This window comes from Artemia franciscana, chromosome 2 (assembly GCF_032884065.1).
Source record: "Artemia franciscana chromosome 2, ASM3288406v1, whole genome shotgun sequence".
Taxonomy (NCBI): Eukaryota; Metazoa; Arthropoda; class Branchiopoda; order Anostraca; family Artemiidae; genus Artemia; species Artemia franciscana.
Genome location: NC_088864.1, coordinates 3,905,537 through 3,925,840, shown reverse-complemented (window position 1 = coordinate 3,925,840; position 20,304 = coordinate 3,905,537). Strand labels below are relative to the sequence as shown.

At 35.6% G+C, this 20,304-nt stretch overlaps 1 protein-coding gene across 1 annotated transcript in view; it reads left to right on the top strand.

Annotated features, from left to right (window-relative positions):
- Positions 1 to 20,304, top strand: part of LOC136036140 (activating signal cointegrator 1 complex subunit 3-like) — a gene marked incomplete in the record, with an annotated part of 134,567 nt that overhangs the window by 27,338 nt on the left and 86,925 nt on the right. Inside the window, 5 exon segments of the mRNA XM_065718176.1 lie at positions 827 to 1,195; positions 3,935 to 4,046; positions 11,894 to 12,252; positions 15,972 to 16,058; positions 17,978 to 18,178. Of these exon segments, the coding sequence (XP_065574248.1) occupies positions 827 to 1,195; positions 3,935 to 4,046; positions 11,894 to 12,252; positions 15,972 to 16,058; positions 17,978 to 18,178 (1,128 nt within the window).

Genomic DNA, 20,304 nt, shown 5'->3' with positions numbered 1-20,304 from the left:
TAACTTAATAATTAAAAGAAGATCCTACTGATTAAAAGTCAACCAATTAAAAGACACTCAATTATGTCTCTAAAAAAAAAAAAAAAAAAAAATCGACGTCGTCGTCTAGAGATATCCAGCAAAATCCTAAAATTGATCAGAAATCCAAAATAAAAATTGTTTATTATTTTTTCTTCTTTCTTTTTAGTTTTACTTTATAAGACCGAAGCTATATGCATCTAAAGTGCTTTCTTGTGGTTTGCTGTCTTTTAGGCCCTTATTCCAGAATAATTAATATTATTCTGGTGTTATGAAGGTGTTATGAAGAGGCATATGTATCGTATATAGCGTGGAGTGAACGGAAACCAAATAAATAAATATAGCCGAAGTTATTCCTTTTGAGGGACATGTGCTAATCCGAGATAATTTTATGAGTATTGAGCAGGCACTTACGAGTTTTTTATGGGTATGAGGCACACTCTTCAAAACAAGCAAAAAAGGATTATTATGATGTTGTGAAAAATGTTTTATGTAATTTTAAAATTCATACGATAAGGGGATCTCCTTGCAGAAAACCTACCTGCGAATCATTTATCTATTTGTTTTCAGTTCACTTTCAGTCTATTAAAACTTATACATCCGCTTTTGTATTTTTTACTTTTTGAAGAAAAGCATAGAGTAGTCTAGTATACCGAGATACTAGACTGTAGTATCCTAGACGGTAGTATCCTAGAGAGTCTAGTATCCTTTCACCTAGCGTTATTGAACCCCATGGCTCCGCGATCAGCTTTGGTCTTTGGTGGCATGTGTTCTTTAAAAAAAAGTCCTTAATTTATTTATCGTTTAGGATGTTAATTATCTCGCTGAACATCTTCCTCCATCCATGCTGGAAAAATTGGAAACGACCAACGAGGATGGAGGTGGAGCCAAAGTCCAAGATTGGAGCTTTGGAGCCAATATAAAAGTTCATACTCCTAAACTGAAAGAAGATTTGGTCCTTGAGAACCGCCTTGTAGACTTCTGTGGAACCCTGACTAATGAAAAGGAATTCAGTATGGCTTTTGACGGGGGAGTGAAACAAATTCCTGAAGTCAAGTATGGCAGAGACTGGTTGTCAAAGAAATTAAATGGCTTTGCTGATGATACCAAGGATTTAGCTGATAGTGTTGTATCAATGTTGTCTTCAGAAAGAAGTGATGAATCCCTGCAGAATGAAGTATGTTGTTTTTAATTCTTTGGTAAAGCTATGTGTAAGAGTAAAAATATAGGCAAGTTGGTTATTGATGGGTGGGAGGTTACCATGCCTTCTTTCCCCGAACAGTCTTCCCATAAAAGAGGGACCTGAAATTTTAAATTAAGATAAAGTGCGTCCTCAGTAGTATAGTAAAGGGTGTTTCTTTATTTTTATTTATTAATTATTTCCAGATGAGGTTAAAAAAGCTTTGCCAATAATTAGAAGAAACTGGTTCCTTCTTGCCTATGGTGTTTAATAGCATAAATGGAGCTACTGCAATTACTTGAGTACCGCAGTTATGGTATGTTATGGTAGTTATATAGTTATGGTACCGCAGTTATAGTTATGGTACCGCATAAATAAGCGGATAAATTGTCAACTTTGAGGCTTCTATTCTAGAATTGACCGGCCTACAACTTTGTGCGTCCTCCTATAACTTTATACAGTGATCGTCCACATTTAACGCAATGGCTTGACGTGGTGAAGAGCGATATATTTCACATGTATTTCTTTCTTAAAACATCATTTTGTAGAACTGATGGTCGTAGAAACTTGGGGGATTGCTCATTCGATGAATACAAATTAAAAGTTCTAGCGCTGTTTTAAGGGCCAAAAACTAATTGGAGTGCTGAAATCGATTGGACAATGGAAATTGGTTGGGGGTGGGTGGGTGGTGGTGGTGGCAATCTATTACCCTTTGAATACCCCATATTACTCGGGTAACTCTGAAACCCCACACTGCATCGTATCAATATTTCAAGGTAGTCAATTTAGTAAGAACGATCAGAAACTCCGAAAACTCTGGCTTTTAGGAGGCACGATAAATTTGATTCCAAGAATAGCGGCCCTTATTTATGCAATTAGCCTAGAGGCTTCATGGATACATTTTACTAGAAAAATGTACGTGGTGTACCCTGTTGGAACTAGTTATATAGAAATTTAAACTATAAGATGGAAGAGCTCAAAGTGAAGGTCGTGGGGTCATGTTAATTTTTCTTTGCTATAATAGTTTTTAAGTTGTAAATATAAGAGAGATTATCGCATTAAAAAAAAAAAATGCTCCGAAACTATGAAAAGTTTGGAAAATCCTATGTTTTTTTAAAAGAAAACCAGCTTTTTAAGATATTGACATTGTTCCCCTTTCTCAATGGCTTATGTCTCCATACAACGCTTTCAAGCATTGATAATGAGGTTTTCTTCTTCTCCAAACTACTTTTAGCTAAAAAGACAAGCATTGAACCGTATGTTATTGACACATGCAATGCCTTGCGAATGATATTCGCAGATTCAACAATTCCGAACCAGAATTCGCAATTATTCTTACTGTTTCAACTTTACGAGTAAAGGTTTTTCTACTTTTAACTCATTTGTTTGATTTATCATTTAATGAGGTTTTACACCGCCCTACACTTTTTTTTAACTAAGACTTGAGAAATCCTTGAAGTTTTGTGACGAGAAGAAACCTTCTATTAAAGGCTGCCTACTCTTCAATTGGGAAACACCTTTAACTATTTTCCCTAGGCTTGGTCCTATGACCAGAATCATCACTACCCAAAATGCTTGTGAGTGGGGAGGAATCTGTCTGCTTTACCGACGAGTTGATCGTTTTTACAGACTATCTCATCGGCTGAGATTGATCATCGGGTAGAATCGACGAAATTGCAGTCAAATCGTGGTAAAATAGCAAGTCTAAACTTTTTTAAAATTTTATTGTTTTATTTTTTTCAATTTTTTTAATGTCCTAATTTCAACTATACGAGTAAAGATTTTTGTACTTTTAAGTTATATGTTTGATTTGTCATTTATTGAGGTTTTCTACCACTCCACACTTTTTGTAACTAAGACTTGTGAAATCCCGGAAGACGATAAGAAACCTTCTTGCAAAGGCTGCCTCCTCTTCAATTGGAAAAGGCCTTTGACCATTTTTTCTAGGCTTGGACTTGTGACCAGAATCATCACTAGCCAAAATTCTTGTGAGTAGACAGGAAATTATCTATTATAACGATGATTTGATCATTTTTACCGACTGTTTTATCGACTGAGATTGATCTTTGGGTAAGATCGATAAAACTGTAGTAAAATCGTGGTTAAATAGTAAGTCTGTATTTAAAAGCATTGTAAAATTTTCAAAATGCGGTAAAATTCGTATAACTTTGTGCTAAATTTTTAGGATCTCAGTTATTTTTACCAATTTGAAGAACGTATTAGGGTAAGTTGGTGCTCTCCCTCCCCCCATATGTCACAAGTCTATCTATAACTCAAACCTCGTCCCCTTGTGTGCATAGTGGGAACCCCAGTTGAAAGGTGAGCCCCTGAATTTTAGCTCAACAGATTCCAGTCAATAATCAAGTCATTTTTCTTGTTCTTTCGCTGCTCCTTTCCGTATCCTTTTAGTATCAAAGCCGTAATCAGGGGGGGTAGGGGTTTGAACCCCCCGAAACGTTTGTCCGACTTTTAAAAACGTAACAAAAATGAATATAAATAAATTTTTGACGCGTTTTTAAAGTTTTTTTGTACCCCCCCCAAAAAAAGCAAAAAAACAACTATATTCTTTTGTAAAACACCCCCGTAAAAAAATCCCGGATACGACCGGGCTAAGTATATACCCTTTTTCTACACCATAAGACATGCTATATATTTTTAGGAATAGTCGCCCATGCTTGACTAAGAAAGCCCAAGTACTTTAGTTGTGTTTTTACTAACTTATTCATTTAATTTCAGCTGTTTGATCTTCTGGGATTTGAAAGGTTTGAACTGATAAGTGACCTACTTCAAAATAGAAGTGCTATTGTCTCCAAAACTGGCGAAGAACTAAAAAGAAAGGCAAATAATGGTAAGCTTATCAATAAATCCTCTTCTAATTTACTGGTGCTGTGCAGTACATTGCGCCACGTACACTTAGCATAAAAGCTAACAGTGTAGGAAATTTAAAAGAAAGATCTGCTGGTTGTTTTATTTCAAGATGTTTCATCATCTGGCGAAAAAAGGATATTCTGAATACTTTTTGTGACGGATTATTTGCATGATTGAGACAAATGCTTTTAAGTACATTTTAAGCTTTTCTTAGTTGATTTTTTTTATTTTTGTTTCTGTGACAGAAAATTGTCATTTCGCTTCAGAAACTGTTTTTTTTTTTGTGAATGTCCTTGCGACTAAATTTGATCGAGTACAATGCTTTAGCACCTTTTTATCGCGCCAGAAAGGACTTGTTTGTATTGCCGTCTAAAAACGCAAACGCAAAGTTTAATAATAATTTCACTCCTTTTTTCTTTCTTTTCTTTTGTGTAAGGCAAACAATTATGATTTACCTCACTTCTTTGAAAAGCTTAATATATCTTTGTCGGGAACATAGCAATTAACAGAGAATGTATCGAATAATTTTGAGATTCAAGTGACAAAAACTTATTTTGAAATTCAGTATCTAGTTCACAGTATTCATTAAATTTAGTATGACTGCCGTACTGGAAGTATTTATGGAACTTAATAATCTCATACACGTTTTAAAAGTTACCGATTTTGTACAAAAATTTTTCGTTCTTTTTTTTTTTTTTTTTTTTTTACAGCTCGGAATAGTAATTGACTAGCTCTAGGCTATTTCTGTATATTTACTAATTAAAAAAAAGCTTTTTACTTTTCCAAGAAAAGTAAAGAACCCTGGTAAACTGAAATGAGCAAAAATAGAATCAAATAATCTACCAACCATAAAACTACCACAAATCAGCATAGATAAATAAATGAAACCGAAAACGAACAGAAATTACAATAAATAACCGAGTCAAACTCAAAATGAGCAGAAACTAACATGAGTAGGGCTCAAAATCCCTATGCCTTTTCAAGGCCAGAACATAATTTGCACTTTACTGAAAAAAAATATAATGTGCATTTTCAGTTTAATATACATATGCTATATTTATTCCTTAAAATGTTAATAATATTGCGAAAACATTTAATTTTTTCCGTAAAGTGCAAATTATGTTCTGGCCTTGGTAAGCAGTAATATCATTAGTAAAAGAAGCAGTCGTAATAGTATTAGTAGTGACATGCATATATTCCTTTTTTGTCAATTGATCTCCCCTTTTAAGTATTCTCCGAAAGTTCCAACTTAATACCCAAACCAATTCTTGAGATATGCCCTTTTGACAATCTGTATGTGCATAGAGTGTTTTGATTTAGTTCAAATTCCTCCTCAATATTCTGTCAAATTTTCTGCTTCATACGTATAACCTTAATTGTACTAGTATCATAGCAGTAGTGGTAGGAGTAGGAACAGTAGCAATAGTCATAGTGTATTGTTATTAGTAGCAGCAATATTAATAGCAGTAGTAGCAGGTACTCTTTGCTTTTTGGTCAACTGAACACCCCATCATGATGCCCCTGAATTTTCCTCGTGATATGATAAGCCGTTCCAAAAATGTTGCTGACACGCTCGTACTAGCAATCTGTATACACATATTATGCTTTGATCTAGTTCAACATTCCCCTCAACGTTTCCTCAGATATTTTTTTCAATATCCTCAGCCTTAGCAGTGCTCGCCACAGAAATAGTAGTTTTAGTGATAGTAGTGGTAATAGTAAAAGTGCTTGTGGTAGCAGTAGAAGTAGCAGTAGTTGTTCTAGCACTAGCTTGCAAATATTGCCTTTTTGGTCAATTGCTCATTTCCCTTATAATTTCCTGAAAATTACAAATTAATATAGTTAGTCATTCCTGATTTACAACCTTTTGACAACCCATATACACACAACGTGTTTTGATTTCGTTCAACACTCCCCTAAACATTCCCTGTAAGACTCATCTATGATGCCCTTCGTATTTTGGGAAAGTAAAAGTCAAACATGCTTGTCCTTTCTCAATAACATATACTATATGTCAACAATGAGCAAATTGCCTAACTTACAGCCCTTGCCCCGAGGCCTTGAGGGGGGAGGTTTTGACATCCCCAAACGCACAATTACTTTACCTTTCAACAATGCTGAAATGAATTGATGTCTCAAAACTATGTTTGGATATTGGTTTTGGGAAATGATGGGCATGGATGGAAAGGGTTAGTTTCTCTCGAATTACTTTGACTCTCAAAAAAGGGCCCTATAACTTGCAATTTAAAATCAAATGAGACCCATCTGAATTTAACAAGACCACCCCTTCTACAAAAACCTTATATGCCCCCAGGCATAACTTAAAGCCCTCACCCTGGGGCTTTGGAGGTTATGTTAACTTTGCAAGTATTGCTACATGTTCTTTGGACTATTTTGAACAATTTTCATTTTCGGACAATTTCAATCAGATGCGTTTTGTGGTTAAATAAAAAAAATCTAGTTTTTTTAACTGAAAGTAAAGAGCGACATTATTAAAATTTAAAACGAACAGAAATTATCCGTGTATGAAAGGGGCTGTTTCCTTCTCAACGCCACGCATTTACGCTAAAGTTTGACTCTTTCTCTCAATTCTACTTTATTAAACAGTAAAAAACTTTAGAGTAAAGAGCGGGGCGTTGAGAAGGGAACAGCCCCTTTCATACACGGAGTAATTTCTGTTCGTTTTAAATTTTAATGTCGCTCCTTACTTTCAGTTAAAAAAAAACTGGATTTTTTTAATTTAATTTCTGAACGTTTTTAAATTAATGTATGTTCGTACATTTTTATTATTTAAATGAGGGGGTTTGTCCCTTCGTTAATACCTCGCTCTTTACAATAAATCTTATATTTTGTCCCAATTCTTTATGAATGGTCCCTGAATCAGAAAGGCCATAGAATAAATAGTTGAAATTACTAAAAATACTTTAGCGTAAAGAGCGAGGTATTTAGGAGGAGAAGAACCCCTCATATGCGCAATAATCTCTGTTCGTTTTAAGTTTTAATACTGCTCCTTACTTCCAGTTGAAACAACTTTTCATATTTATTTTTTCATTTTTTTTATAATAATGCTAGAAAATCCTGTGCCCCCTTCATTGAATTTCTCTCCCCCCATGACATGCTCCTCCAAGGAAAGATCCTCCCACATAGACCCCTCCCCTTACACCCCCCTCAAAAGCAAAAAATCCCCCTGAAAACGTCTGTACACCTCCCAATAACCATTACTGTATGTAAACACTGGTCAAAGTTTGTAACTTGCAGCCCCTCCCCTGGAAACTGTGGAGGCGTAAGTCATCCCCAAAGACATAGTTATTATGTTTTTCGACTATGCTGAACAAAATGCCTTTCTCAAAATTTTGATTCGTTGACTTTGGGAAAAAATGAGCCTAGGTGCCCTCCAATTTTTTTGGTCACTTAAAAGTGCTCTAGAACTTTTCTTCTCTGTTAGAATGAGCCCTCTTGCGACATTCTAGGACCACTTTGTTGATACGATGACCCCTAGGGAAAACAAAAAAAAACAAATAAACACGCACCCTTGATCAGTCTTCTGGAAAAAAAAAACGAAGTTCCACATTTTTGTAGATAGGAGCTTGAAACTTCATCATTTCGGTTCTCAGATACGCTAAATTCGATGGTGTTATTTTCGTTAACATTCTACACGTTTTAGGGGGTGTTTCCCCCTGTTTTCCAAAATAAGGGAAATTTTCTCTGGCCCGTAACTTTTCATGAGTAAGACTAAATTTGATGAAACTTATGTATTCAAAATCAGCATAAAAACCCAATTCTTTTAATATATATGTTGGTATCAAAATCCGTTTTTTAGATTTTCGTTTACTATTGAGCCGGGTCGCTCCTTACTTACAGTTCGTTACCACGAACTGTTTGAAAAGAGGGGAATTGGGGGGGGGGGGAAGGCTAGTTGACCTTACTTTTGGCTTCGAAAGGTCCAGAACTTCCCATTTCCATCAAATGAGCCACCTCTAAAGTTTATGCAACCATCCTTTTCATCAGTTCCTTAAATACCCTAGGGGTGTAACTTACAACCCTCGCCCTAGGATTCTGGTGGTTTGTATCAACCCCAAAAGACTTGTTATATGATTTTTGGCCTATTTTGAATAAAAGAACTGTATCAAAATTTCTGTTGGATGCATTTCGGGAAAACACGACGTGTGTATGTGGGGGGGGGGTGTAGCTGCGCTCTTACACTTTGACTCTTAAAAAGGGCGCTAGAACTTCTGATTACCAATCTAATGAGTCCCGCCCAAAGTATATACGACCACTCTTTCTATAAGAACCTTATATGCTCCCAGGGGGCATATAAGAATCTTATATCCAGATTTTGTTTGGAGTGTGGGGCGGGGGGCTGGTTGCTCTCAAATCACTTTGGCTCTTAAAAAAAGCCACTATAATTTCCAATTTCGAATCAAATGAGCCCCATTGGGAGTTTATACGACCGCCCATTCCATAAAAACCTTATATGCCCTCCTGTCATAACTTACAACCCTATCCCCATGACGCTGAAGAGTTTTGTCAATCCTAGAGGCATTATTACATTATCTTTAGACTATTTTGAACAAAATTGCTATCTCATATTTACAGTCAGATGCGTTTGGTGAAAAAAGAGGTTTTCAGGGAGGCGGGGGGGGGGGGATAAATACCCTCCATCAATTTTGACTTTAAAAGAAACTAGAACTTCCAACTTTCAGCCAAATGAGCCTCTTCTTAAGTTAAACAACCATCACTTCCATGGAAACCTTAAATGCCCTGCGGCATAACTTACAACCCTCACCCCTAGGCTCTGGTTGTTCGTATTAACCCTAAAAGCCTTGTTATATGATCTTCGGACTATTTTGAATAAAAAGACTGACTTAAAATTCCTATTGGATGTATTTCGGGAAAACCCGACGTGTAAGGGGGGGGGGTTGCTGCCCTCTGATCACTTTGACTCTAAAAAGGCACCAGAAATTCTAATTACCAATCCAATGAATCCCCTTTGAAGTCTATACAACCACCCTTTTTATAAAAACCCTATATTCCCCAGGGCATAACTTACAACCCTTGCCCTGAGAGCTGTGGTGGTGGGGGTGTCTTCCTCAAAGACATAGTTTCAACAACAAATGAATGAATGAATGAACAGAGTTTCAACGTCAACTGCAATGAACAGAATTACTATCTCCAAATTTTTATAGGATGCCTTTGGGGAAATGATAAGCGTAGGGCGAGGGCTGGTTGCTCTGAAATCACTCTTGAATTTTAAAGAGGGCATTATAAATTCCAGTTTAAAATCAAATGAGCCCCATTTGAAGTATATACGACCACCCATTCTATAAAAACCTTATATGTCCCCAGAGTATTGCTTACAATCCTATCCCTAGGGCACTGGGGGGTTATGTCAACCCTAGAGGTATTTTATACGTTCTTTGGACTATTTGAGCAAAATTGATATCTCAAAATTTCAATCAGATTTTTTTGGTGAAAAGAGGGGTTGTGGGGGGGGGGGAGGCTAGCTGCCTCAATCACTGTTAACCCTTAAAAGAGAACTAGAATTCCAGTTTTCAACCAAATGAGCCTCCTCTAAAGTTTATACAACCATCCCTTCCATATAAACCTTAAATGCCCCCGGGGCATGACTTACAACCCTCGCCCCCTGGCTCTGGGAGTTCGTTTTGACCCCTAAAGCCTTGTTATGCGATATTCGGACTATTTTAAATAAAATGGGTTTGTCAACATTTCTATTAGATGTATTTCAGGACAATACGAGGTTTGTGTGTGTGTGTGTGGGGGGGGGGTAGATGCCCTCCAATCACTTTGACTTTTAAAAAGGCATTGGAGCTTCTCATCACCAGTCCAATGATATCCGTCCGAAGTTTATATGACCACACTTTCTATAAAAACATTATGTGCCCCCAAAGAATAACTTACAATCCTTGCTCTGAAGGCTTTGGGGGTTGTCATCCTCAAAGACATAATTTCCGGGCCTTTCAACTGCGTTGAACAAATTGGCTATATAAAAATTTAGATTGGGTGTGTTTGGGGAAATGGTGGGCGTGGAAGGGGGGCTAGTTGCCCTCCAATCACTTTCGACTATTAGAAAGGGCACTATCCCTTTCAATTTCCAATCAAATGAGTTATTTTTGAAGTTTCTTCGACAACTCCTTCGATACTAAGGTCTAAGACAAAAAAACATTGTGCCAACATCGTTCTTTAATTAGACAGCGAAATTGCGCTACCTATGATAAGAGTTTCACTAGTAGATAATAAGTGAGTCATAATGTAATTTATAGTGATGAAAATTTAGCCAAAAGCTCAATAACAGCACAACTATTGTCGTAATATATTGAAGGTTTAAATCTTCATATAATATAGTATATCTTGGTCCACCTATTGGTTGTGTGCGTTAATTGGACGTTTACTTCAGTAGTAGGTGACTTCGCTTGTAATGTTTGCAAAGGTCACGATATCCTTATGTCTTCGAAAGTTTTGTACAGTCGGCAAGTTCAAACCCTGCTGTTTTCGGTGATGGTTAAGCCAGTGGTCTCTCCATTTTGCACGTTTTCTGCTTTTTCTAGCTTTTTCTGGTGTTGCAAATTTCTCTTGCGCCTGCCTCTCTGGAAGCATAACAGAGTGATTTGTAGCCAATATAACAATAATTACCAACCCTTACGTTACCAACCCTAATATCTCCAACCCTTACGTTGTTGTGCAGAAAAGATTAGAGTAAGAGTCTAGTGGGAATCGAATCGTGGGATTCTTTGCGATATTAGTTTTTATTTGCTGTTTTGTGCGGGGTTTATTTGTTTATTTTTTTGTGCGTTATTTGTTTAGTTTTTTACATGCTGCTCATATAGTGACGATTTGTCTTTTAGTGGAAAATAGAATTAATTAATTCATTAATATCACGATTGCCTTTGCATTTACTGGACATTTGCCTCTGCATTTTGCCTGCCTTTGGATTTACTCGATCTTTTTTTTTTCACTGAGAAGCAGGCTATCAATGGAACTTTGGCCCATAGATCCTAATTGCATTTCTAAGGGTTCTGATTTTGTTTAACTGACCAGGGACGACGCCTCATCCCTGTTGAACCCTCATAACACATTTTTGAATTGTATTTTGCTGGTTTATATTGCAACAACCTTTGTTGAGTGTACGAGGAGAAAACTTAGGGGGCTGAATTTCCAGCCCCCTTTTATATATTTATTTTTTGTCAAAATAGATTGTCTGAAAAAATAGAGAAAACACAAAAAAGAAAAATAATTTTGAAGCTCAACAGCTAACGATCTAGTCGGCTCGTACCTTCGCGAAGACTCTTCATACTAAGGATATTCCTATATGATAGAACATTTAAGAAATATTTTTGAAAATAAGTGAAGATTGAGGCACTTAGACAAAAAAAAGTAGCTGGTTAAGGTGGGAATTCCGTGGAACCTGTTAGAGTTTTTAGCTTTTTACATTAATTATTCGCTCTCAAATAAAATTAAGCTTTTGGAAATATAGCTTTAGAAAAAGAAAAATTGTTTTTAAGCTCAACAGCTAACGATCTAGTCGGATTGTATCTTCGCCAAGACTCTTCATACTAAGGATCTTCCTATATGATAGGACATTTGAGAAATATTTGTGAAAATAAGTAAAGATTGAGGCACTTAGACCAAAAAAAGTAGTTGGTTAAGGTGGGAATTCCATGGAACCTACTTGAGTTTTTAGCTATTTACATCAATTATTCGCTTTCAAATAAAATTAGGCTTTTGGAAATGTAGTTTTAGTGGTGAACTTGGCATTTAAAACTTTCTACTGTTTCATCAAGAATATTAAATTTCAGTTTCTTTCACCAGGAATCGTCGTTTCTATGCAGCAGAAATCCAAGACTGGGCTAAGAGCGCCATCGCAGATTTCAGCCATAGCTTCGAATGTGTCAGTAATGTCAGGAGCAGAGAAACAATATCAGAAGCAAATCAGAAAAGAAGAAAAGAAACTCCAAAAGTTAGCAAAAGCTGTTGATGATGACGATGATGTATATTCAGAGGCTAGTGAAAGATTGGTGAAGGCACAGAGGGAGCCACTTTTTGCTAGAAAGGCTGTGCAAAGGGAGAAATTTCCATTTGTTTTTGATGCGTTAGCTGATGTGACCAGTACCTTAGTTGGGGGTAGTAGACTGCTGCTTCCTGAAAATGCTAAAAGAAATAATCACAAAGTAGGTATTTTTTTATTATGAAATTGTTTTTTTTATCGAAAGACATAATAGCATGGCTATTAATGCGTACAATTGGGTGGAATAATTTTTCAAAAATGAACAATTTTTAAAGTATGGTGTCAGATAGGCTAGACTGAATTCATGCTTGTCTCTTCGTGTCTTTCTTTCCAATGTGTTCGCAACATTAACTTTTCTGGCCGCAAGATGGGAAACAATAACAACTTATCAGAAATATATCTAGTAGTATGAATTATTTTGGGGGAAATTACCCCAACTGTCAAAAAGCACTTCTTCTTGAAATTTTCATGCATTTTGAAGGAATCCTGGTAAAAAAAAGAACATTGTTGAACCTGTCAATGCATTGTCTTGGGGGTTCTGACATGAGCACATGCACATGGGCCTTTGCATGGTCAGAAAGGAAGGGGTCAGGTGAGATAACTATTTATAGAGTAAATTGTTTGACAAGGGCATAGTTTTTCTTCTCCCTCAAAAATAAAATCCATTTCAAGCATAAAATTGTGTAATTTTTAAAATTAGCACATACAATTTTAGCCAAAACATATTCCCAAGCCATGCTTTTCTTAGGCCAAACTCTCCCCTCCACCCCCAAAATAGGTTTGCGGATGTCCACGGAGTGAAACTCATAATTTGACTTCTTACATTTAAGTTTGTTTAAAGAGTGATATTGACAAATAAAACTGGTATAAAAGGAATAGTGCTACCTTAATAGGTTTCTGTTTTCATTAATAATGAGGAGTTTCTATGCTTAAAACTCCCCTTATTACGTTTTTGATCACTCTCCCCCCAACTCTTTGCAGTAATCTGTAACAACAGGTTAATACAAATAATTTGGTTTCTAGAAGTTGGATTGATGCAGGTTAACACAAGCATAATAATTAAGATACTGTGCTTAAATGATAAAAAGAGGAATCATCTTTGTCGAATATATGAGTTGCTAATACTAAAGAAACTTAATCTGTTGCTTAAGAATTGGTATTGCAAAATTACGAAGAAGAAAACGTGGAATCAGCACCGGATTAAAACTCTTTAAAGCCCATAAAATAGTAAACTATCAATAGCATCCTCGACTGTAAATTAAGCATAGCGATTTTTTGGATGTGGAGGCAATGGGCCTTGGAGACAATGGCCTTGAGCTCAAACATAGACACTTTGCCTAAACAGCAGAACTTTATATAGCTCAAATACTGACGTTAAAAAATAGGCTTTGCCTAGGGCCGCACAAACGGAGAGGGATGTAGGGACTCCCTATTCCCTTGAGAAAAGAAGGAAATAGAATTATATACTCCTAGGTTTCCTAGTTCAGACTAAAAATCTGTCTCGTAGTCAAGTGAATTATTTGATGTTGCAAGAGTTTGATATTTTGTATACTCCTCTAAAGAGTTCCTGTTTCAGTCTGTTAATTTGACTCTTCAAACCTTCTTGTCTCATGGTTCAGTCTATACTGGGTAACTCCAACTCCAACCCTACTTACGATCGTGAAGGGAAAGAAGAATGTAAAAGGGTATTATAAGAAGAAGTATGACGATAAGCGCGCTTGACGCGTTGGGCTGGTAATCCCTTGTCCGAGGGGCACGGGTTTGATTTCTGGCGTCGCCGGTTATTTATTTTGGGATGGGGGTCAGTGGCGTGACTCTGTAAGCTTAGCCAGAGTCGATCCCGCTCTAAACGAGTACCTGGAGAAATCTGGGGAAGGTAAGCAGGAAGGGTGTGCGAAAGCACAGGATGTATGGCCCCCAGCCCACCCATTGCAGTTTCTGGGTGAAGGGCCGCGAAACGGAGATCAGCACAGCCGGTTTGGACCTCAAGGGTCTAGTGCCGTCATACTTACTTTGTTTATAGTATGACAGTAATTAAATATGTAGAAATAATAAGTTTCATTAGAACCAGATAGCTTGTTACAAATTAAAAACTTAACAGAAAAACCACTGCTTAAATACTTGTCATATATTTTACGGTTACTAGAATGTATTCATCATACATAGATAAGGATAGGGAGAGATGAAGCCATTTCAAACAGTTCGTGGTAACGAACTGTAGTAAGGAGCGACCCGGCTCAATAGTAACCAAAACTCTAAAAAATGGAATTTTGATACCAATAGCTACATCAAAAGAATCGCATTTTAATGCTGGTTTTAAATATATAAGTTTCATCAAGTTTAGTCTTACCCATCAAAAGTTACGAGCCTGAGAAAATTTGCCTTATTTTAGAAAATAGGGGGAATCACCCCCTAAAAGTCATAGAATCAACGCCCCGCTCTTTACGCTAAAGTTTTTTACTGTTTTAAAAAGAAGAATTGAGAGAAAGAGTCAAACTTTAGCGTAAAGAACGAGGCGCTGATGAGGAAGCAGCCTCTTTCGTATACGAAGTAATTTCTGTGCGTTTTAAGTTTTAATGTCGCTCCTTACTTTCAGTTAAAAAAACTTGTTTTTTTTATTTAATCACAGATTAGAAACGAAAATAAATAGTGTTGATGTTTAAATCTAGCTTATGTTGCCAAGGGGCAGTTTTGTAATTCATCATATATACAAAGAGAAGTCTTAGGTGGGTGAGAGCAGTGATAATTTGCAGTAATATTAAAAATAGTAGTGGCATATTGGCTTCTGTACCTGAATACTGTGGCGGGAAATCGAGAATGTGCCCTCCTACCCGTGACCTCCTGAAAAATTGTAAAATAGTCGCATCAAAATGTAATTTTTCCCGATTTTTATCCCATCGAAGAAAGTGCCTCTCACTTCCTACCTTCCTACCTGACCTGCGTGTACCTACGGGTAGCTAACATACTACAAATACAAAACTTAGGATATCCATTAATGTGTGATTTCCAATCTATATGCTGGTCTGGCGCTTCTTGTGACAATTCCTTTCTGAACGAACCTGAAATGAATTACATAGGAATTAAACAAAGACAAATAAATAGGATAAATTTTGGAAATGTTCGGCACTGACAAGGGGAACAATATCAATGAAATATTATCATCTATACCTACATACAGGGGCAGGGAGTATAAGGTGTACCCCCCTGACCTCCCAAAAGAAATAAAAAATGGTTGCATAGAACTATACCTCTACCCGATTTAGACCAACTTAAAAAATGCTCTCCTCCTACCTTAAGGTCCAGATTTGTGTGTACATTTAGCTAGCTAACATTCTACAAACATAAGACGTTGGATAGCCATTAATCAGTGATTTTCAAGTGGTATTTCGCTTTTTTGAGATAATTCCTCCCCGAACGAACTCGTAATGAATTTTCTAGGAATTGAATAAAGAAAATTAAGTAAACTGTATCGTAAAAATATAACAGAATAAATTTTAACTTGTATATAGTACTTAAAATATAAGAAAATAATTTCGACTTGTAATATATAAATTTTAAGGCGTGATGCTAGGTATTATGAGCATACGTCTTGAAAATAATACTTACGGCCATGAGGAAATGAATATCTGGCAATATTACGCGACTGTGTATCTGAGAGTTGCGGTTCTGTTTTATGAATATATTTTCTTTCTCATTTTATGGGTTATTTAAAGTGAGCTTTAAGCAAAAATAGGAGAGAAATCAAAACAAATAAAGGAATTTTAATAAACGCAGAATGACAGTTTTGAATGTGTTACAGAACCAAAGAAGTGTAGTTTGATGTATGTTTGAATTAGTGCTTCAGAACACAGACAGGAATTAATTTTTTTATTATATTCTCAGACTTACGAAGAAGTGAACATTCCAGCTACAGCTACTAAGCCCTCAGGCGTCAGCTTAGAACGGTTACCAATTAAGTCTCTTGATCAAGTAAGTATTAAATGGCCCCTATTCTGTCTTTCTCTCTTTTTATTTCTCTCTCTCTCTCTGAACATATATATGTTTCCTCTCCCTCTGTATCTTCCTCTCTCCCCCGTCTCTCTCTTTCTCTACCATTCATGAAGGGTTGAATGTGTCGCCTGGAACACTTGGTGAACCTAATTTTTCACAAAGAGCTACCCAAAGGCACCACATGGTTCAAGGATCCCACCCAGAGTTTTCTATTTTTTATTTTATTACTTTACTGGCCTATCTATTGATTCTCTATTCAAGGTGTACCCAAAAAAAGGCTTGTTTTCACTTTTTGCCCGTTTTTTTTTTGTTATCTAATATTCTGGGTATTTAGTCTAGAATACCTTATTTTGGCCTTTAATAATTAATTCAGTATAATGTTTTTTTATTTTTTTATTTTTCTTTAGTTTTCCTTTATTTCACTTCTCTGTTAGTCCTTCCACTTCTTCCATTTTCCATCTCATCGTCTTCTCTTTTTTAATTGAAAATTATGTAAATGGCTTTTGCTGGTTCTAAAATTCTAAATATAATTGAATCTATTTACCTTTTTTTCAAGCATTAATCATCAGAAATTCTTTAAATGAAATCTCTAGTCTCTAGTATCTTACGTCAATATTACACCTATAATTACTATAGCCTATAATCATAACTAATTATAATTAATTTTGGTTTCTTTTTCATCTTACACCTGTTACTTTTCCTTTATTTGTTCTTCATTCTACTTTTTTTCTAATTGCTGTTTTTCCAATTCTGAAAATTTTTCCGATAGGTGAGGTATGATTTAATTTTATTAAGGGTCATTTAATGACGTTTTTATTGTCACTGTTGCCAAATATCGTCACCCAAAACTGGTTGGGAATTGGAATATGCTCAAACATAAATTGAAAAAAGAATGTCAGAAAAATAAATTTAGTTTTGAATTTAATAAATTTTTAATGAAGACTTTAGATTTTATATTTATAAATTTCTCATAGCATATCAATGCAATTAGTGACATATTTTTGTACGGCAATGTCGGTAAAAATACTTTAGATTTGCATCTATTCTTGTCTCCTTTTTAATTTTAATCTTCTACAACGTAGAGGATATAACGGGTTTAAAAATTATATATTTAAGATTCGATAAGGTATGCTAGTTCTTTGAAATGTCAGAACACAATTATTATGCTATTTCTCATAGTATATCAATGCAATTAGTAACACTTTTTTGTGTGACAACATGGGTAAAAAAAAACTTCAGATTTGCATCTGCAAATCTAAAAAATTTGCAAATTTGCAAATCTAAAAATTTTCTATCTATTAAAATATTTTTATATTTTTTCAAATATTTATTAAGGGTCTTCAAATATTTAAATGAATAACAAATAAATAGGTGATTTATGTTTAATGTGTTGCGGGGAATTATCATTATTATATTTTTTTCATTATATTTTATTATTATTTTTTTTGTATATTTATGTTGATGCTGTAGGTTGTATTTGCTTTGGCTTGGTTTATTTTTGTTTTTACTTTGTCAGTGCCCCAGCCTTTTTTTTTTTTTCTCCTAGTTTTTATTTTCGTAGTGTAACATTGTAAGCGCTAAAGTATGTAACATTGTCAGTGTTAGTTTTTATTTTCGTAGTGAATGTAAAATTGTAATATTCTCAGTGTTAAAGTATGCCACCAGGCATGTGCACTGGTTTGTCATATCTATTTATGTAATTGTTGCAAATATCATGATAGATTATCATGATATCATGATTGATAGATTTATCTATCTATCTATCTATTTGCTGAAGGGCCATGAAACGGAGATCAGCACCGCCGGTTTGGACCTTAAGGGTCTAGTGCCGTCTTACTTACTTACTTACTATCTATCTATCTATCTATCTATGTATCTTGTCTTCTTTTTAATTTAAGGTTGGACAAATGGCTTTTGCTGGCTGTAAAAGCTTGAATATAATCCAGTCAATCGTTTTCTCTCAAGCTTATGAAACAAATGAGAACTTGTTAGTATGTGCACCAACTGGAGCGGGAAAAACCAACATTGCGATGCTCACAGTCGTACATCAAATTAAACAACACATTGTGAGTGGGGTTATACAGAAGGACAAATTTAAGGTAAAGCTTTGATTAACTTGCTTAGATTTCTTAGTGAGTAATAGTAGACCATACAGTAGGCAATTAGTAGCAATAATAGAGCAATATGGCGGATGATAATAGGCCAATGCCGTCAGCTCAATGATGGCCGACGAAAATATTGTGCTTGGTTTCAAAGGGGACATTCTTCAATTTAACTTCGATTTAAGGGTAAATTGATTATCATTCAAGGTTATGCGGTCATTATCTCGTCGAAGTTACAGTTTGTGTTCTATGATGGTCCAGATGACTCATCGGTTGTCTTAAATTTCAAAATAAATGCCCTTTCCTGTGAATCTCCGGGATACTGGAATGCCATTTTCTTTATAAACTTTCCCTTCCCTATACTCATGTCCCACTTTGTCCAAGTTGAAAAGATCGAGTGCCTTTGTTCGGAGCAAGAATACAAAATAATCTAATTTAAGCAATTAACGCTATTTAAGAGATTCTGCAGATATGACCTCTAACTTGGGGAATCTGGTATAAAATCGGAAAGTTCAGATAAAATATGGGGAAATTCTGATACGATTTCGAAAACCCCTGCAAAATTTGGAACCAAGGGTGTTGTTTTGGATAAACCGAGCTTCTAAGAGACTAGTCTGTGAAGAAGTAAAAGGGTTTCAGTTTTGCATGGATTTCTGTTTTCCATCATAATGGAGAGGACACAGTGTAAAATCAATTTGAAATCTGCCACTGTCTCATGAATTTAGGTGCAAGTGTGTTCTCAAACGCCCTTCTTTTGCCAATCTGTCATGCCAGATTTTGAGGAAGTCAATAAAAGTAAGATCAGGGCCGTATCCAGGATTTCTTTTCAGGGGGGGGGGGGGGTTTACACAAACAGAGCTCAAAAACGAATAAAAAATTGTTTATATCCATTTTTGTTACGTTTTTACGATTCAGGCAAATATTTCGGGGAGTACCGCCTTTTGGCCCCCCCCCGCCCCCCGTGGACACGGCCTTGAGTATGATCCTATTTTATTTGTTCTTAGTATATATTTTAAATCACTTAGATCTTATTTATTGCCTATTATGCTAGATTAAACGGGCGTGAATGTATATCATTGAATTACTGTTTTCGGAAATCAGTATTCTTTTTATACAGAATAATCCTGGGGATAAAGGAATAATCCTTTTAAAGTATTAAATAAACTGAAAGCTAAATTTTTCCCTATAAAGCATCGAGGGGGCCTAAAATTTATTTTAAACTCAAATAAATCACTAATAATAAGGAAAGAGGAGGCGGGATTGCTGTCCATCAAACCTTTTAAAAGGCTTGAATTCAAAGATTAGCCAATTGATTTCATAAACGTTTGAAAGGATCGTGGGAGAAAAATCGTGTAAACCAAAGAAAACAAAGAAATCGTGGAAGAAAATTTATTGCAAACTAGACAAATAATTGATTTAAAAAAAGAGAAGGAAAAAATATCAGGAAAGTTACGAGTGACATTAAAACTTAACAGAAATTGTTCCGTATATAGTATATAGTTCCGTATAGAGAATAGCACCATAGCGCAATGCTGAAAGTATTTAGAAGTGCAGTAAATACGCAATCGGATTTTATTGTTTAAAGCAAATTCACATCATTAAGGTCTTCCATTCTTGAGACATGGTAAAAAATCTCTTTTATTCTATTTAATCGCCGTTGTTCTAAATGAGTCATTCATTCATCAGTGACGAATGATATAATGCACGTCTGGATGGCCTCTGAGACTAGGAGGCTACATAAGTACCCCTTCAATAGTTCTCATAATCTTTGGCTCTCTAACATTTTGGTCCTGTTCGGGCTAAAATTGAACTTTTCTGAATCTCGGGTGGGGTACAATTTTGCGAGAATTTTTTCCAGCGAAAAAACCGAAAAAAAGGTATTTTTAATAAAAAATACTTTCTGCCCACTGGCTTCTCCATCACCACCACTAACCCCCATCCCTTAAGTGACATTCTTGAATATTTATAGAAATATACTTCGGGAATAATAATCATCCCTGAAAAATTTACTATTTTTTTGTAGAGGCATGGCCTGATATATCAAAAATTGACTTAAAGTCATCTTGTCCCAGGTTATTATTGGCGAGTTTCAAATAAAAAATCATTTTTTACATATGTCTCTC